The 18,440-nt window shown below is 43.3% G+C and overlaps 1 protein-coding gene across 1 annotated transcript in view; it reads left to right on the forward strand.

Moving 5' to 3' along the window:
* LOC124552322 overlaps positions 1-18,440 on the forward strand; it is a 220,062-nt gene that overhangs the window by 81,849 nt on the left and 119,773 nt on the right. The window contains exons 8-10 of the mRNA XM_047126594.1: positions 1,724-2,065; positions 8,933-9,082; positions 16,000-16,295. Of these exons, the coding sequence (XP_046982550.1) occupies positions 1,724-2,065; positions 8,933-9,082; positions 16,000-16,295 (788 nt within the window). The remainder of the gene's footprint in view (positions 1-1,723; positions 2,066-8,932; positions 9,083-15,999; positions 16,296-18,440) is intronic.

The following is an 18,440-nucleotide window of genomic DNA, read 5'->3' on the forward strand; positions in this document are numbered from 1 at the left end:
TAAATTATTAGTTATTCTTCTATATGAGAAAATCAATATTATAGTCACGGAACGTAGGTCTTGAACACCAAAGATAGTGTTTACTAAAGTATTAATAGACATACAATGCAATTATGATACTCCAGTCTCTATCCTCTAGTCTGTTCGAAGTCAATTAGGACGTACAGCTTTAGGAAGCAACAATAGGACCTTTATTAAACCAGGGCACAAGAATAAATCGTGATGAGATTGTCTTTGGGAAGCATTAATTTCAGATCAGAATTAGAACTTTTGTCATATTAGAGGAACGGAGAGGTGATCAATAATCACTCTGACTTTAACGTCATTTTGTGTGAAGATTTAAATATTTTACAGAATTAACGATTTTTGGACAGATTCGGACTTTGTATTGTGATAGTGGAAAAGCTTTACTTCCCGCGACTAGTAATCATAGTTCATGACAGTTTATGGATATTAAACGGGAACAATCTTTTTATCGAAAGTGACAGAACATTGTTTAGTATCTCTGATATTGACGGGATTCCAGATTAGATACTTATTCAAAGAATCCCTTTGAATGCGATCGTGTGAATGAACTGATTTATTAATAATTATTGGTAAATAAAATAACTTGTTAATTTGAAACTGACTATTCGTCTTGAACTTTACTTCGAGTTAGGTTCATAAATAATTAAGTTATGTGATTTTCACCAAGAATAAACTGCAGACTAGTAACTGAAACAAGTGAATGAGAATCTATTGAAAACATTAGTATTAATTTACTTATGGTTTTTTTCCTTCCGAACTGGGAAGACAATACGTGTAGTGACTCTCTGGGGTTAATTTAAGAACTAGCCGGGATAAAACAAAACCCCTCAATACCAGTCAATGTATATATAAATTAACATTCCTACTTTCATGCAAGATACAGAAGTCAGGATAGAAAAAAGGGGCGCTACACTGGTCACCCTTATTCACCGCCATTACTTCTGTTTTGGCTTCACTTATTGTCAGATTGTATTTCTGAAAATACTCTACCCGAACATACTCCGAAAGACCAGTGGTACCAACCAACCAATGTAGCATCCACAGTGCATAGGCTTGACTGGATGCGGATATGGAGGCACACGTAGTCAGCACACCACTCTCCCGGCTCTTGTCACTTTCAGTGAGTGGAGCCATTACTTGTCAGTCAAGTAGCTCCCCACTTGGCCTCACAAGGCTGAGTGCAGCCTGCTTACCAATAGTACTTGGCACACCTGGACAGTTACTCGTCTAAGTGCAAGCCGAGCCAAACAACACTTATCTTTGGGTGATCTGTCAGGAATCAACGTTACCACTTCACAAGGTTGTTGGCTTGTTCTGTAAATAAGTGAAGCCAAAACAGTAATAACTCCAGAGAGAACAATCATCAAACTATAAATGTTACTTTATTTTTATGTAATCATTGTAAGCATTTGTGTATGTATTTTATAAAAGTGAATTTACAATGCCTGCATGAAGATCTTCCCCAATTCAAGATCAAATTGTAAAAAATCACATACCTTGTATCAATGCACAGTTCTTATGTGATCCACTGTACGTGTCTGCAGTCTGGTGAAAAAATACCACGGTGCAAAGGTAGGAGCAGAAAACTGTGCATAGCCAGTGTATGGCACCAGTGCCCGTTAAAATGCTTAAGGTTTCCTAATTGTTAACACAATTTGCCCTGCAGTCTACAGTGCAGCCGCCGGTGTGTGTACAGGTGCTGTCGGCCGGAGACCTGCTGACACGCGTAGTGGTCTCAGAGACGGGCGGACCACCGGGTGTGCCCGCACCGTCACTGCCGACCCAGCCTTCGACGACGGACGTGGTGAAGACGTACCTGGCCACATATTTGTACGTGCGAACTGTGGCCGACGAGCGCGGCAGCCCCTCGTTGACGACACAGGTCGTCACCTCCACCGAGGTGGTGACCGACCGCTTCTACCTGCCTGCCACCAAGAGACCGCAGCTGGCCGCCACCGCGACCACCACGGCGACCGAGCAGACAGAGACATCGACGGCCGTTCCGACCCCAGTCACAGTGGACGAGGCATCTGTCACGGTGAGCACTTGCACCCCTACTCTCTTTGGTCACAGGTCCGGGACTGTTCGATCCGTTCCCGGAATGACAGGTTCCCACACTGTGTTTGGACAAAATAATTGGAGCACTTCAGTTGCAGAGTTCATTTTCGCATTTATCTTCAATGAATACATCTTTTGATCCCCACGGTACTAGAACACTTCTGCAGCTACCGTGCTGCCTGTTGGCACTTGTGTCAGTATCTTATCTGGTTTTTGTGACATTCTGTCAACCTGTCAGCAAATATGGATGGCATTGTCATAGATTCACCCTAGTCCCGCACCTCCACTGCTTGTGACAGACTTGAGTCAAGCCTGTGATTGGGGCTTATATGAACTTGCTGTGTTAACATTTCACGGTTTATCTCTCACGATTACTGCAATGGTTCTCTTTTTGTTATGTTGTTACCTGTTGCTCATTGTCTGGAGTTGAGGAATCCAATCTCCATTTGTCTCGTGGCTTTCCTGTAGTGTAGTGGAGGCTGCGTTCTGAAAACTGTCAGAATTTGTGAGCACAACAATAATTTTGACAAGAAAGAGGAACGTCTTCAAATAAATGGAACCTGGTTTACAGTGCTACGGGTATCAAGGAGTGGGTAATGAGGTAAAAAGGGGAGAACTCCAGCAGTAATGACTGGGGAATGGCCCTCAGTCATTGGTGTGACAAGTACACATTATAACCTCCGACCAGGGGCTCGACACCACTCCGCCACTGGCAGTGGAGGACGAGTCTTTGACAATGCCTGCAGTCACGTTGGTGAAGCTTCAGAAAAGTTAGTGGATGACCATCAACCAAAGATCTCGAGATGAGTGACAATAGGCAACACATCAAGAAGTGATCAGGAAAGCCTCGAAAATTGTATACCTCTGTATCTTTCCTGAGGAGTCAGAGCTTGTACGTCTTAGACTGTTGTGGTGTTGTGTTTACTGACCATCAAGTCCAAACTTACAGAGTTCTGACCAAAACTGGTTCAATACAAGTAATCTGTCATTTGTCACCTGCCTCTCTTCCCCCTTTGTGCTCATATTCTTCCATTTGTGGCTGGTTCTGCTACTAATTGTTATGTGCACTGTATAAAAATTTTGCACTTGGGGTCTCTCACACCACTCTCAGATTGGTGCACCAAGCAGCTGCTACTAATTGCGATATGTTCTATATAGAAATTTTACAGTTGTGGCACCTCTAGTGCCCCTTCCAGCTTGCCACTACAAATGGCCACCTGTTTGGGCCTTAAACTGACACTGTTTCCAACAAAGGTTATTTATCAGTTCCTGTTACTGTAACAGCAGTCACAAATGTAATTGGGGAATTTAGAGGTACAGTGTCTAGTGTCATAGATACTGGATACTTGTAAAACTTTGTCTCTGAAACACAGTACTGGGTTGATGGAGGACATTGTGGTGGATTGATAACTTTTCTTAACTCTGCATGCTTTCTTGTCACTATGTATAGTTTGGTAATCCTAGACTTCCTCAGTAATTTTGAGACCAATGTCACACATCCCTCCAACTGAGCAGCCATTCACAGTTTGGAGCTAATGTCACCAGACAAAATATTAGTCACCGATGAAAAGAGCACTCTCATGTCATCACATTGCAGCACTGTGGATTGGTGCAAAACTGCTAGCAAGTCATCGTGTGATTCACTACCACTACTTTGTAACCCATGGTAGTGAAGTGGTGTGTTCTTCCTGGACAGCTGTATGGAATGAGCATTGTAAGATGGGTCAATGTGGAGAATTGCAGAATGCCAGAAAGGAGTTGTCATGTTTAGATCCATACCAGACTACACCCTGAGTGAAGTTGCCTGATTTCTTGGAGTATGAAAGTGGATTGTTCATTGTGCCTACCGGGAATGGTGTACGGCCCACAGTATGTAACATGGCATAAGAACAGAGCTCGTAAAAAGATGTTAACTGACAGGGACTGGAGATGAGTATCACACTTTCTCAATGAGAATCGATTTCAAATACAACAGAAATTATTGCTGTCACTGAATCCAGGTCCATTGTAATGAGTTTCTAAGTGAACATCACAAAAGAGCTGTTTGCATTGGAAATGTGGAGTTGGGTTCTTTGCTGGACATTGCTCGCAGTGGCACGTACAGCTGCACATCTTAAATAGCCCAAACAATATGGAACTGTGCATTAGCTGTATGGAGTCATGTTGCAGGGTCTTACAAGTTATGGTTTTGCTTGTTTTCAAATGAAACCAGGTGTCAGGTGCATGAATGATCCAGTGAGTCATTCGACCTGTGGGATGTGGTGTCTGTTGTTCAGGCCAGAAATTATTCTGTGATATTTTTGGGGTGTTTTTCGTACCATGATGTGAGTCCACTCACTCTGTTTATAGTGGATACAATTTACAATGTTTATTTCAACTTCTGCTATGACCAAGTGTTGCCCTGCTTCTACTTCTTCTCAATAAATATACTGTGCACAATTCTGTCTTCCAAGATGACAATAGCTGTTTTCACTGGACTGCTGACATACATGTTCCTAGATTGTCAAGCATTCGGGAACTTGGTAGCACCTCAACTGGCCCCATAAAATCACCTGATTCTAGTCTGATAGAAAATTTCTGGGACGATCTGGAAGAAGTGGTGAAATGTAACAATCAACATCCTCAAAGTCTGGTAGCTCTACATGATCTTATCTCCAATGACTGGCTAGATATGACATCCGTGATGAAACTTGTGGACTCTGTTCCTCATCAAACAGTGGCCATCAGCAAAACTAGTCACTGTGTTACACAGTAATAGTGTTTTGTCTCTGTCTCCTGTGGATAACTAATTTTTTTCTCTCATGTGCTTAAGAAGTTCTGCCACGGTCATAGGTCAACAAATACACTGCTGGAAGAAAAGTGCAACACAGTCAAGGACAAGGTAATTTTACTGACAAGTGAGGTGACAGGCAGTTCATCATTGTAGGAGTATACGATAACAAATTAAAAACAAAGATGAGGTGACTTACCGAACAAAAGCGCTGGCAGGTCGATAGACACACAAACAAACACAAACATACACACAAAATTCAAGCTTTCGCAACAAACTGTTGCCTCATCAGGAAAGAGGGAAGGAGAGGGGAAGACGAAAGGAAGTGGGTTTTAAGGGAGAGGGTAAGGAGTCATTCCAATCCCGGGAGCGGAAAGACTTACCTTAGGGGGAAAAAAGGACAGGTATACACTCGCACACACGCACATATCCATCCACACATACAGACACAAGCAGACATATTTAAAGACAAAGAGTTTGGGCAGAGATGTCAGTCGAGGCAGAAGTGTAGAGGCAAAGAAGTTGTTGAAAGACAGGTGAGGTATGAGTGGCGGCAACTTGAAATTAGCGGAGATTGAGGCCTGGCGGATGACGAGAAGAGAGGATATACTGAAGGGCAAGTTCCCATCTCCGGAGTTCGGATAGGTTGGTGTTGGTGGGAAGTATCCAGATAACCCGGACGGTGTAACACTGTGCCAAGATGTGCTGGCTGTGCACCAAGGCATGTTTAGCCACAGGGTGATCCTCATTACCAACAAACACTGTCTGCCTGTGTCCATTCATGCGAATGGACAGTTTGTTGCTGGTCATTCCCACATAGAATGCATCACAGTGTAGGCAGGTCAGTTGGTAAATCACGTGGGTGCTTTCACACGTGGCTCTGCCTCTGATCGTGTACACCTTCCGGGTTACAGGACTGGAGTAGGTGGTGGTGGGAGGGTGCATGGGACAGGTTTTGCATCGGGGGCGGTTACAAGGATAGGAGCCAGAGGGTAGGGAAGGTGGTTTGGGGATTTCATAGGGATGAACTAAGAGGTTACGAAGGTTAGGTGGACGGCGGAAAGACACTCTTGGTGGAGTGGGGAGGATTTCATGAAGGATGGATCTCATTTCAGGGCAGGATTTGAGGAAGTCGTATCCCTGCTGGAGAGCCACATTCAGAGTCTGGTCCAGTCCCGGAAAGTATCCTGTCACAAGTAGGGCACTTTTGTGGTTCTTCTGTGGGGGATTCTGGGTTTGAGGGGACGAGGAAGTGGCTCTGGTTATTTGCTTCTGTACCAGGTCGGGAGGGTAGTTGCGGGATGCGAAAGCTGTTTTCAGGTTGTTGGTGTAATGATTCAGGGATTCCGGACTGGAGCAGATTCGTTTGCCACGAAGACCTAGGCTGTAGGGAAGGGACCGTTTGATGTGGAATAGGTGGCAGCTGTCATAATGGAGGTACTGTTGCTTGTTGGTGGGTTTGATGTGGATGCATTCTCACATGCAAATCATCGTAAAGGTGCCAGATGGAATCCTGCAATAGATCATCCCAAGCATCTTGGGCCTTTTGTTGCATTTTGGCAGTGATTCTTGAAAGCCCTGGAGAATGTGTAAGTTCCCACTTCATCATGTCCCATACATGTTTGATTGGTGGAATATCAGTTGATATTTCTGGTGAGGGCAGTCGTAGTACAAGCCATATGTGGATGTGCACTGTCCTGCTTAAAATACCCATCACCTTCCTGTCGAAGAAATAGCAGTAGCATGGGGATGACATTCTGTGTAATGTAGTGGACACTTGTTGCTTTACCCTGCAGAAACCCCATATATCCATATGTGAGTGCAAGTTGTAACTGGTGCCCCATGAAGCCTGGGATAGGACCAGTGTGGTGTGGGTGAATGCACTCTGGAATAGGCACCTCACCAGGTCTACACCATACACATGTACACCCGTCACTCACATACGGACAGAACCTACTCTCATCACTGAAGACAACATGGTGCCATTCCACTCTCCAGTCATCTCTCTTAAAACTCTAGAGTAGCCATACCTGGTAGTGTCATGGTGTCAGTGGTAGCCTGGAAAAGACACAAGTGGTCTCAATCCTGCTGCAAGCAGGCGGTTCCCTGTAGCCCCTGACACTGCTCGCTCAGTGGGTCAATCTTGAAGTGTTTTGTTACTATGGCTCCGGAAATTTTCCACAGACTGCTGTTGAAAGCAGAGAAACATTATGGATACATTGTGCCCAACGTGTGCAGCAATTTGTCCATCCAGCTTCCCACAAGCCCACAATGCAACCCTATTGAAATAGCTGAAGCTTTTCAAGATGAATATGTATTTGTCAGTGTGTATGGTTGTACCCTGTAATAACTATTGCAATCACTGTTCACCTCAGCACAGTCACTGCCTGAAGAGTCAAAACAGAGGGCAAAAAGATAGGCCTCTTCAGCACCATCTGATCACCGATGACCATGACACATGAATCACTAAGCACTAGAACCCCTCAGTATGCAGATATTATACCATGGTGACACTAGGCACAGTCTCTGAGGATGTTGTGTGTTTTTTTCTGGCACTGTATAATTGTGGTGTGATAATAATTCCAATCCCAAAGAAAGCAGGTGTTGACAGATGTGAGAATTACCGAACTATCAGTTTAATAAGTCACAGCTGCAAAATACTAACGCAAATTATTTACAGACAAATGGAAAAACTAGTAGAAGCCGACATCGGGGAAGATCAGTTTGGATTCCATAGAAATGTTGGAACACGTGAGGCAATACTGACCCTACGACTTATCTTAGAAGCCAGATTAAGGAAGGGTAAACCTACGTTTCTAGCATTTGTAGACTTAGAGAAAGCTTTTGACAATGTTGACTGGAATACTCTCTATCAAATTCTGAAGGTGACAGGGGTAAAATACAGGGAGTGAAAGGCTATTTACAGTTTGTACAGAAACCAGATGGCAGTTATAAGAGTCGAGGGACATGAAAGGGAAGCAGTGGTTGGGAAGGGAGTGAGACAGGGTTGTAGCCTCTCCCCGATGTTATTCAATCTGTGTATTGAGCAAGCAGTAAAGGAAACAAAAGAAAAATTCGGAGTAGGAATTAAAATTCATGGAGAAGAACTAAAAAGTTTGAGATTCACCGATGACATTGTAATTCTGTCACAGACAGCAAAGGACTTGGAAGAGCAGTTGGACAGAATGGATAGTGTCTTGAAAGGAGGATATAAGATGAACATCAACAAAAGCAAAATAAGGATAATGGAATGTAATCGAATTAAGTCGGGTGATGCTGAGGGAATTAGATTAGGAAATGAGACACTTAAAGTAGTAAAGGAGTTTTGCTATTTGGGGAGCAAAATAACTGATGATGGTCGAAGTAGAGAGGATATAAAATGTAGACTGGCAATGGCAAAGAAAGCGTTTCTGAAGAAGAGAAATTTGTTAACATCGAGTATAGATTTAAGTGTCAGGAAGTCATTTTTGAAAGTATTTGTATGGAGTGTAGCCATGTATGGAAGTGAAACATGGACGATAAATAGTTTGGACAAGAAGAGAATAGAAGCTTTTGAAATGTGGTGCTACAGAAGAATGCTGAAGATTAGATGGGTAGATCACATAACTAATAAGGAAGTATTGAATAGGATTGGGGTGAAGAGAAGTTTGTGGCACAATTTGATTAGAAGAAGGGATCGGTTGGTAGGACATGTTCTGAGGCATCAAGGGATCACCAATTTAGTATTGGAGGGCAGTGTGGAGGGTAAAAATCGTAGAGGGAGACCAAGAGATGAATACACTAAGCAGATTCAGAAGGATGCAGGTTGCGGTAGGTACTGGGAGATGAAGAAGCTTGCACGGGATAGAGTAGCATGGAGAGCTGCATCAAACCAGTCTCAGGACTGAAGACCACAACAAAAACAACATGATTGTGGTGACAGAACAGTGCCAAGGATGTCAGTCCATTATATATAAGTCCAAAAACAAGTTCCTAGAGTAACATGTTTGTACCATGGCATTTATGGTTTGATACCCAGTGGCTGCAGGTTCAGCAGGATGGAGGGTCAGGTTGTGAGTGTGGCTGTTCTGTTCACAGGCAACAGCAAAGCCTGATCCAGTGGACGTCCCACTGCCGTTCCTGGTGTTTGCCACCAAGACCTACCTGACCACGTTCACCTACCTGACGACGCTGCTGCAGGCCGCGCCGGGAGACCGCACCTCCACCGTCATCAACTCGCACACTAAGGTCAGCTCTGCAACCTGTCACTCTCTAACACTGCCATATTTTATCCATAATGTCTCCAGCTGTACCTCACACAGAGCTGTCCCACAGCTGTAAGCTCTACAGGGTGTTACAAAAATGACTTTACAACTTTGAAAATTCATATAATTAATTCAGAGTACCTGCAGAGGTGATTGTAGTGTCAGTTTGTAAGGAAATTCATCAAGTTTTGTCTCACATAGTTTGCTAGTGCTGAATTAAACCATAAGAAGCGCTATTGGCAGCTGCATTAAAGATGACTGCTGTCACTGGATCCAAGCGTGCTAACTGTGTGTTTTGGTTTGAAGAATCGAAGTCAGTGACAACAGTTCAGTGTAATTTCTGTACCGAGTACGCTAAAGATCCTCCTAGTAGGCCTACAATTTATGAGTGAGATGCATGTTTTGCAGAAACAGGGTGCTCGGTGAGACACAGGAAATCGTTAGGTCATCCAAGCACATCTGACGATGTCATTGATCGAGTGAGATGACATTTCGTCAACACCCCTACGAAGTCAAACTGGTGTGCCTCTCGTGAATGGCAAGTCACATATATGACTGTTTGGCATGTGTCAAGAAATTGCTTGTATTTGAAACCTTACAGATTGACGATTGTACAAGCAATAAAAGACACTCATAAAATTGCTCGCAAGAACTTTTGTGCGAATATGTTAAATCGATTACATGATGATGAACATTTATTGGTCAAAATCATGTTTTCTGCCAACTCAACTTTTCACTCAAGTGGCAAGGTTAACACACATAATTGTAGGATTTGGGGCAGTGAAAATCCACAGCAAACATTGCAACATGTTTGTGATACTCCCAAACTGATTTTTATTTTGTGCATTGAGCAAGAAGGAAGTGTAGTCCCTTTTCTTCTGTCACAGAACCATCACAGGATAGTGTACCTGCATATGTTACAACAGTTTTTGATACCACAGATCGATGAGAATGACCAAGAAAGAAATGTTTAGCTGCATGTGATTAGCCGCGCAATCTAACGCGCTGCAGTCATGGGCTGTGTGGCTGGTCCAGTCAGAGTTTTGAGTCCTCCCTTGGGCATGGGTGTGTGTGTTTGTCCTGAGGATAATTTAGGTTAAGTAGTGTGTAAGCTTAGGGACTGTTGACCTTAGCAGTTAAGTCCCATAAGATTTCACACACATCTGAACATTTTTGAGAAATGTTTACTTCATGCAAGATGGTGCATCACCCCACTACCTGGCTGAAGTCTGGGAATTTGAGAAAATTTCCAGGTCAAAGGACTGGCCATGATGTGCCAATTGCATGGCCCTCACGTTCCCCAGACCTGACACCACTCGATTTTTTTTTATGGGAATTTATCAGGGATATCATGTTTGTACCTCCTGTGCCTGCTTCTCTACCTGAACTTAGAGCAAGAATTTATGCCACCACTGAGCAAGTTACACCTGCAATGCTACACTTTTTGAAACACTCTGTATTATCAAGACATCGAAGCTGTTTATGAATGGGCCAAAAAAATAGGCAACAAGCTAGGGCCTAAGCAATCATCAGAGCTGTGTGTTTCAATGTAGTAGATTACTCGCTAATGATAGATGCAAGCGAACACATAGATTCTGTCTTCCTAGATTTCTGAAAGGCGTTCCACACTGTACTGTATCTTCATCTACTATTCATGGTGATATCGTATGGAGTATTTTTGTAGATACATGACTGGATCAATGAACATTTGACTAGTACACCATCCAGTGACATTTATGTGACCACCTACAAAAAGCCTGAACAACTATCTTTCGCAGCGCGGACCACCGCAAGACATGCGGAAAGGAAAACAATGAGGTTCTGGAAGGTACTGCCAGGTATGTTGCCCTACACCAACTGCAGTGCTGGGGCCATTTGCACTAGTTTTCTCAGGTGAGGATCCATGTTGCAAAAAGCTTGAGTGAGGTGCTCCCACAGCTTTTCGATTTGGTTTAAATCTGTGGAGTTTAGTGGCCAGGGGGTACAGCAAACTCATCTTTGAGCTCGCCAGACTGCGCACATATACTGTGAGCTGTGTGATGTATTGCAATGTCCTGCTTTCAGATGCTGTAGTGCTGAGGAAAAGCAAACTGCATGTTGGGGTAGGCATGGTTCCCGAGGATAGATGCATACTTGTGTTGATCAATTGTGCCTTCCAGAGTGATGAGATCACTAAAATTCCATGATAACATTCCGCAGATCATAACCCTTCCAACACGCCATTAGCCGCCTCAAGCTGTAGCCGTAGCACCGCAGGAAGGTCATCAGGAAGCCGAAGCCGGCGAACATCATGACGTGCACGTCCTGGAACACTGCCCCACCATCCTGCTCCACACTCACGGCTCTCCACAATCACTATACTACAACTGTTGCCCACAATTTTTTTTCCCTTTATTGATTTTAAATTCCCCCTGAAGGGGGCGGGCTGGGAGCAGCTTAGTATGCTGCTCTACAGCCTACAGACTTTTTTAAAAATGGAAGAAGAAAAGAAACAAGAAAAAACAGGCGATAAAATGGTGACTTGAAGTGTAAAATGGCGGAAAAGTGTGGAAAGTTAAAACAGAAAGCAAAGGGGTTGGCAATGGTAATAAAATACACAGGAATCAGACAAGTAACATAGTAGACACACAATTAAAAAACATGGTGACTGTCTGGTTTCTGTTCGCAAGAGATAAAAAAAAAAATCACACCTAGCGACAGTACGATGGCCATTTGTAACACTTCCCAAAAGACACACAACATGGAACACTCACTGTGAAACACTCACTGTAAAACACTGCACGAAAATGTTGGCACAAAGATACCACTCCCTAGCCAAGGGCAGACGGGAGGGGGGGGGGGGGACCTGGAGGAGGGGGAAAACAAGGAGGGAGGAGAGGAAAAAACGAAAAAAGGGGGGAACCAAAGGAGGGAGAGGACCCATAAGGGGGGAGAGGGGCAGGGCAGACGCGAGAGGGAATGGAAAAAGGCAGAGGTGGGAAATGCAAAAGGACTCGAGGGAGAGAATGGGGCAGAGAGAGGGGAGGTGGGGAAAAAGGATGATGGAAGGGGGGGGGGAAGAGGGAGCCTGGGAAAAGGACAGAGGAAAGGAGGGGGAGTGAGGATCAGAGTTGATAGGAGGGATAAATGGTGGGAGAGAGGGGATCATCCGGGAGGGGGAGTTGATGGAAGCCACCTTGGAAAAGGAGATGAAGGGTGTAGAGATGGAGGGTAGGGGGGACACAACAGTGAAGACGTGGCAGGGGGTGGGGATGGGAGAGGAGCAACCAGGGGGTGAGGGGGATCAAGGCGACGGGAGATGTAGAGTATGCGGAAATGTTTGAGGAATAGGAGCAGATGGGGGAAAAGAATGAGGTCATAGAGGATGCGGGTGGGGGACAGGAGGTGTATACGGAAGGCGAGGCAGAGTGCATGATGCTCAAGGATCTGGAGGGACTTATAGAATTTGGGGGGGGGGGCAGATATCCAGGCGGGACTGGCATAACAGAGGATGGGACAGATTAAAGATGTGTAGGTGTGGAGGATGGTAGAGGAGTGCAACCCCCATGTCTGGCCAGAGAGGAGTTTGAGGAGTCAGAGGCAGTTGTGGGCTTGGGATTGGATGGAGCGGAGATGAGGGATCCAGGTGAGGTTGAGGTGACGGTCAATGGTGAGGCCAAGGTAGGTGAGATTGGGGGAGAGGCAATGTTCGCTGAACAGCCATTGAGGAGACACTGTTGATAGGCCCTCAGTTCATCTAGGTGGTCAATTGCTCAACAGTTGCAAGTCTATTCACATGTAGAAATGTGTGCAGCTATAGTTCACACCTATCATCTGTGTATGGCTCATGGTGCACCACATTTGCTTGGCACCAGTTTTGGATAGCGCCATTTTGCCACGCACAGTATATATTGATCACGGCATCATGCAGACAGTTTACAGGCTTAGCCACTTCGGAAATGCCTCCCCCCTTGAGCCAAAAGCCAATGATCGTGCCCTTTTAGACACCAGATAAATAGCTTCATTTCTGTATTTCAACAATGACTGCACTGTTTTCTGCATCCCCCGACAAGTTTTATATACCCTCCACTGCTAGTGTTGCCGCCTGCCATCTGTGAGTTTATATTGCACTCTGATATCGAATGTAGTTGGTGGTCACATTAATGTGACTAGACTGTGCAGAACATATTGTGTTGTAGTAAAGTGCAAATGGTTGAAAGAAAGTGGACTGATAACCTCGCCGTTGAGCATCCATAAACTCCAAACATGCACTCGTGCTGGCCTGCAGAAACGAGAATTGTCCCATGGCAGCTTAATAGGACCTCTAATGTCTTCTGCAGACATAAACAGTTTATAAGGTTGGGTCAGCAAGACCATCAGATTGTTGTCAACACAAAATTATTGGTATCAGATGATTGTAATGAGATGCAGAAAGGCTTGGACAAAATTTCCACATAGTGGAGTAATAGCTTTTTTATCGTGTGGTTACAGACAAGATAATGCCTATAACGAAGTGAAATCATTGAATATTCTGTATATAAGGAAAGAGTATGCACTGGGTTTCTTGTCCATAAATGACATTTGTTTGTGAGAACATCGCATTATGCCTCATGCGAGGAGGGTAAGTGCCTACCACCACGTGTTGGAATTAGACTGTAGCAGAAGTGTGGCCTATCAAGATGGTAGTTTATTGTTTCACAATCTTGCTGCTCGCACTTGACAGTGCCCCATCACTATTATGTGAATATGAAAGTGACGAGTTCAATAAAGCTGTGCTAAATGCCATGCAGGAATTCAGTGCCACTCACAGCTAGCACCCGAGGGGACAGAGATATCGTTTGCTTGGCCATGCACAATTGTATAGCCATGTATGTTATTCAGGTCAGGAAATGGACTTGTTTGAAACAAGACTAATATTCACAAGGCCAGCATGATGATCTCTTGGAACACCACAGACCTCAACGCTGCCACACAATTAGCACCTGAGCGGACAGATGTGTCATTTGCTCGGCTGTGCATGCTATTACAGCCACTTACATTACTTAAGTCGGGAAACAGCTTCTTTGCAGCAAGACTATAGGCTGGTTAAAATTACTTGATAGTTGAACTTAATACATTGTAGCTGGTTTTCTCCACTCAGAGCACTCAACATCATGCCTCAACCATTCACCATTGCCAAACTACAACAACAATTCGCTCACTTCCAGTTCCTTTGTATTTCTTGATGTGTGTGGATCCCAAATCCTGGGTCTGGCCCTTTTATTTCTTACTTCATCAGTTGTGATGACCAACCTCCCTCCCCCTTCCCTTCCCACACAAGAGAAATACACATGTTTCAGACAGAGCACTAACTCAACACTACTGGATTTATCTACAAAATACGTGATTCATTGTCATACATACAGTTATTGTAATAAAATAGATCAGCTTACATTAGATAAGCTTCACATGACTTTTTGTGTAGCTGAATTTTTGGAGCCTGCAGGTAACCATTGTGACTGGATCACTAGAGTCATAAATATAACAACCTCCCACAGTGCCATGGCATAGAATTATGGTTAGCATATACACCTGATGTGTGGAATGCCATAGGTGTAAATTTTTTTTTTTCCTTTCTAAACTAATCAAAAGACTTTGATTGTTTTTTATTCAATTGGTTTAAATGTAATTTTTTTATTTTAATATTTTTCTAATAATATTTTTTGTCGTGTCAGCATAGTTTCAGGTAACCAATGACAGCAAGAAATTACAGTGTGCTTTTATTGCAGAAACTGAAATGTTCTGTCTTGAGTTTCTTCATAGAGGTTAGCGTTAAATGCCATGAACAAAGTGATCACAATTTTATTCCTGCAACAGATTTTTGCTCACCATTTTCTCAGATGCGTTGCATCTCATGAAGTTGTGGTTAGGTTAGGACATGATTTGAAATTCAGGGCTACTAAACCCTTCATCTCCCATAGTTCAGTCACTAGTTACATAAAATCAGCTGTCTACAGAGCATCTCTAGCAGTGGTCACTTCCATATTACACATTAACAGCATTTGTGAAATGACCTGCCATGTTTGTGTGTTGCCTGTAACCGAGCGGTAGCTAGCAGCATATATGGCATCAAGTGACAGACATCAACTATCAAGTTATTTTAATCAGACTACAGTATTCACATAGAGAGTGTGATGAAGTCTGGAGCACCACAGACCCTCAGCATAGCAACCATTGTTGTAGCTTCCATTGATGCAGCAGCAGAGAGAGGTGTACCGACACTGAATCAGGAAGAGCATCCCATAGTCTTTTGCAGACAAGTCCCAGTTCTGTGTGTGGCTGCTCTGGGGAGAAACAGTGTTGCCAGATTGCATTTGTCATCATCGTATAGGCCAAGGCCAGCATCTGGCATTGGGAACACAATACCCTCTCACCTCTGGCGTCTACTTCTTCTTCATTTTTTTATGTACCACACAAATTTGATATATGACGAGCATTCTTAGCAACATGGTCAGTTCACTTAAAATTGGAAGGGGGTGGGAAGCAGGGGGGGAGGGGGGGGGGATAGCCTACACGTGGACAGGACAATGCCATGTCTGTTGGAAAATGGGGCAGTCTGCTAAAAGTTGTAGAAGCTAAGGCTAGCTGTTAGGTAGCTCACTGGCAAGGATATCGATCTTAGTACTCCTAATATACTATATATGGTTATAATAGAGGGAAACATTCCACGTAGGAAAAATATATCTAAAAACAAAGATGATGTGACTTACCAAATGAAAGTGCTGGCAGGTCGACCACATTAAATTAAATTTTGTTATAAATTATATTTATTGGTGTTACACTCTGTTGCCCAGTAGTGTAATTGCCTTTGGATGTGAGAGTTCCTTTCTGTACCATACCACGAAGTGATGTGAGATGGCATGTTTGTGTGTGTATGTGCAGGTGGTGCAGAACATTGTGACGGAGACAATTCCTCCCAGCCTGCTGGGCGCAGACCAGCTAGAGGCCTTGAGGAACTCCCTCCGGGCGACGGCAACAGCGGCTCCGGAGGCCGACGGTCCCGGCGTGGTCGCCACGGCGACCCTGCCGGGAGGTCAGCAGGTGCAGGTCATGGCCATGAGCCAGCAGTCACAGACACCTGCTGTGCAGCCCACAAGGACGGTCGAGCCGCAGGTCGTCGCACCCACCACGGCTCCGGAGGTTGTGCAGCTGGAGCCCTCTGTAGACACACTACAGCCGTGAGTCTCACCTTCCCGTCACGCCTGTTGTAGAAACTTAGAACATATTCTGAGCTCAAACATAATGAGGTATATCAAACAGAATGATCCTGTCTGTGCCATCCAGCATCAGTTCGGAAAAAATCGATCATATCAAATCCGACTTGCTCTTTTCTTATGTGATATCCTGAAAGCTGTGGATCGAGGCAGTCAGGTATATGCAATATTTCTTGATTTCTGTAAAGTGTTTGACTGAGTACCACAGCTATGCTTATTATCAAAAGTATGATTGCATGGGATATCGAACAAAATTTGTGACCGGTAGTACGGTGTCTCGGTAAGAAGGACGCAGCATGTTATTTTGGATGGATAGGTATCAATATATTCAGGTGTGTGCACCAGTAAAGTCTGTTGGGACACTTGCTGTTCATGTTGCGTATTAATGACTATGGTGTCAGTTTCAATATCAACCTCAGACTTTTCACACATAGTGCGTTTATTGAGAAAAAACTGCTCAAATATTTAGTCGGATTTTGATAAGACTTCAGTGTAGTCCTAAGATTTAGTAACTTACTTTAAATGTACAGAAATATCAAACTGTGGACTTCACAAAATGAAAAAGACATAGTATTCAATCACTGCAGTATCAACAAGTGACAGTTGGAATTAGTCAACTTGTACAAATACCTGGGTGTAAAAATTTATAGAGGCATGAAGTGGAACCATCACATGGGCTGAGTTGTATGTAAATCAGGTGTCAGACTTCAGTTCTTTAGTAGGACTCTGGGAAAATAGTCAGTCTACAAAGGAGGCTGCTAACAAAACACTTGTGCTTCCTATCCTAGAACTGAATCTAGTCTAATCTACTATTGTCTAAGTGTGTGAGACCCATACCAAACAGATATAACAGGGGATATTGAACATATACAAGGTGTCTTTTTTAAGTATCATTTTGAAATAAAAATAAAGCAAATAGATTTTACATAGTAATTTTATTTGTGCATGAAAGACTGTACTTGAATTTACTTTTCTACATAATTCCCTCAAATATTAAGGCACTGACGATGTAGTACATCAATCTTTTGAATACGATCCTCATAGAAATTTGTCACCTGATTAGGCAACTGCATAAAGCATATTTCTTTGATGCTTAAGAACATCAAAATGGTAAAGCATCTATTTTCTCTCACTTTTTCATCAATTTTCTGTTCCAAATTGCTGGTAATGCCTGAAAGTCGCTCACTCCGTTCCGTATCATCTACATTCATAGGGCCACCTTTGAAAGCTCTCACCCATTCCTGTACCATCTCATCACTAATAATGTTTTTTCCATACACATCACTGATCTGATGATGAATTTCAGCCACTTTCACATCTTTAGCAGTAAGAAAATGAATCCCAGCATGCATTTCACATTTCGTACGATTCGTAGTTGGAGGAGGCATTTCAGATACTCACAACAAACATAAATGTACCAATTATTGGTGGGAATTATGCAGAAAAGTAGATTAAAGTACAGGCTTTCATATAAAAATAAAACTGCCAAGAAAAGTTTATTTGTTTTATTTTTATTTCAAAATAGTATTTACGTAAAAGAAGATCTCATGCAGAAAAGACACAGCACAAACGGTCACAGGTTTATTTGACACATGAGCAAGCATCACTAAGATGAAAAAACTAAACTAGCAGATGCTTGAAGATAAACACAAACTACCCCTAGGAAATCTTGTCTTGAAGTTTCAAGAAGTAGCTTTATGTGATGAATCTAGGGATTGCGACTACTAGAGTAGACTAATCACAGAGTGCACAGAAGCATTTAAGCAACTGTTTTCCCAAACTTTATACAGGGTGTTTGAAAATTTGCATTACAGACTTCTAGGACTTACAGAGCAGAGTGAGTAGATAATCTTTTGAATTGGAAGCATGTCCAGAAACATACCATTTCTGTGGTACAACCATTTCAAAACATGTTGGTAACGCAACCACTTTTACAAGTAACTGATTAGGCGTGACCCAATATATCACTTGTTTTACAGTTCCACTCTTTAATAGCCAAAGAAATTGCTCTTGTACTTGTTGACAGCTTCTCTTCAACATGATGCAGCATGGCCTCTTCCAATTCAGGTGTGCAGTGTCTCGTTGGAGCCCCAAAGTCAGACCTGCTAT

Source organism: Schistocerca americana, chromosome 10 (assembly GCF_021461395.2).
Source record: "Schistocerca americana isolate TAMUIC-IGC-003095 chromosome 10, iqSchAmer2.1, whole genome shotgun sequence".
Lineage (NCBI taxonomy): Eukaryota > Metazoa > Arthropoda > Insecta > Orthoptera > Acrididae > Schistocerca > Schistocerca americana.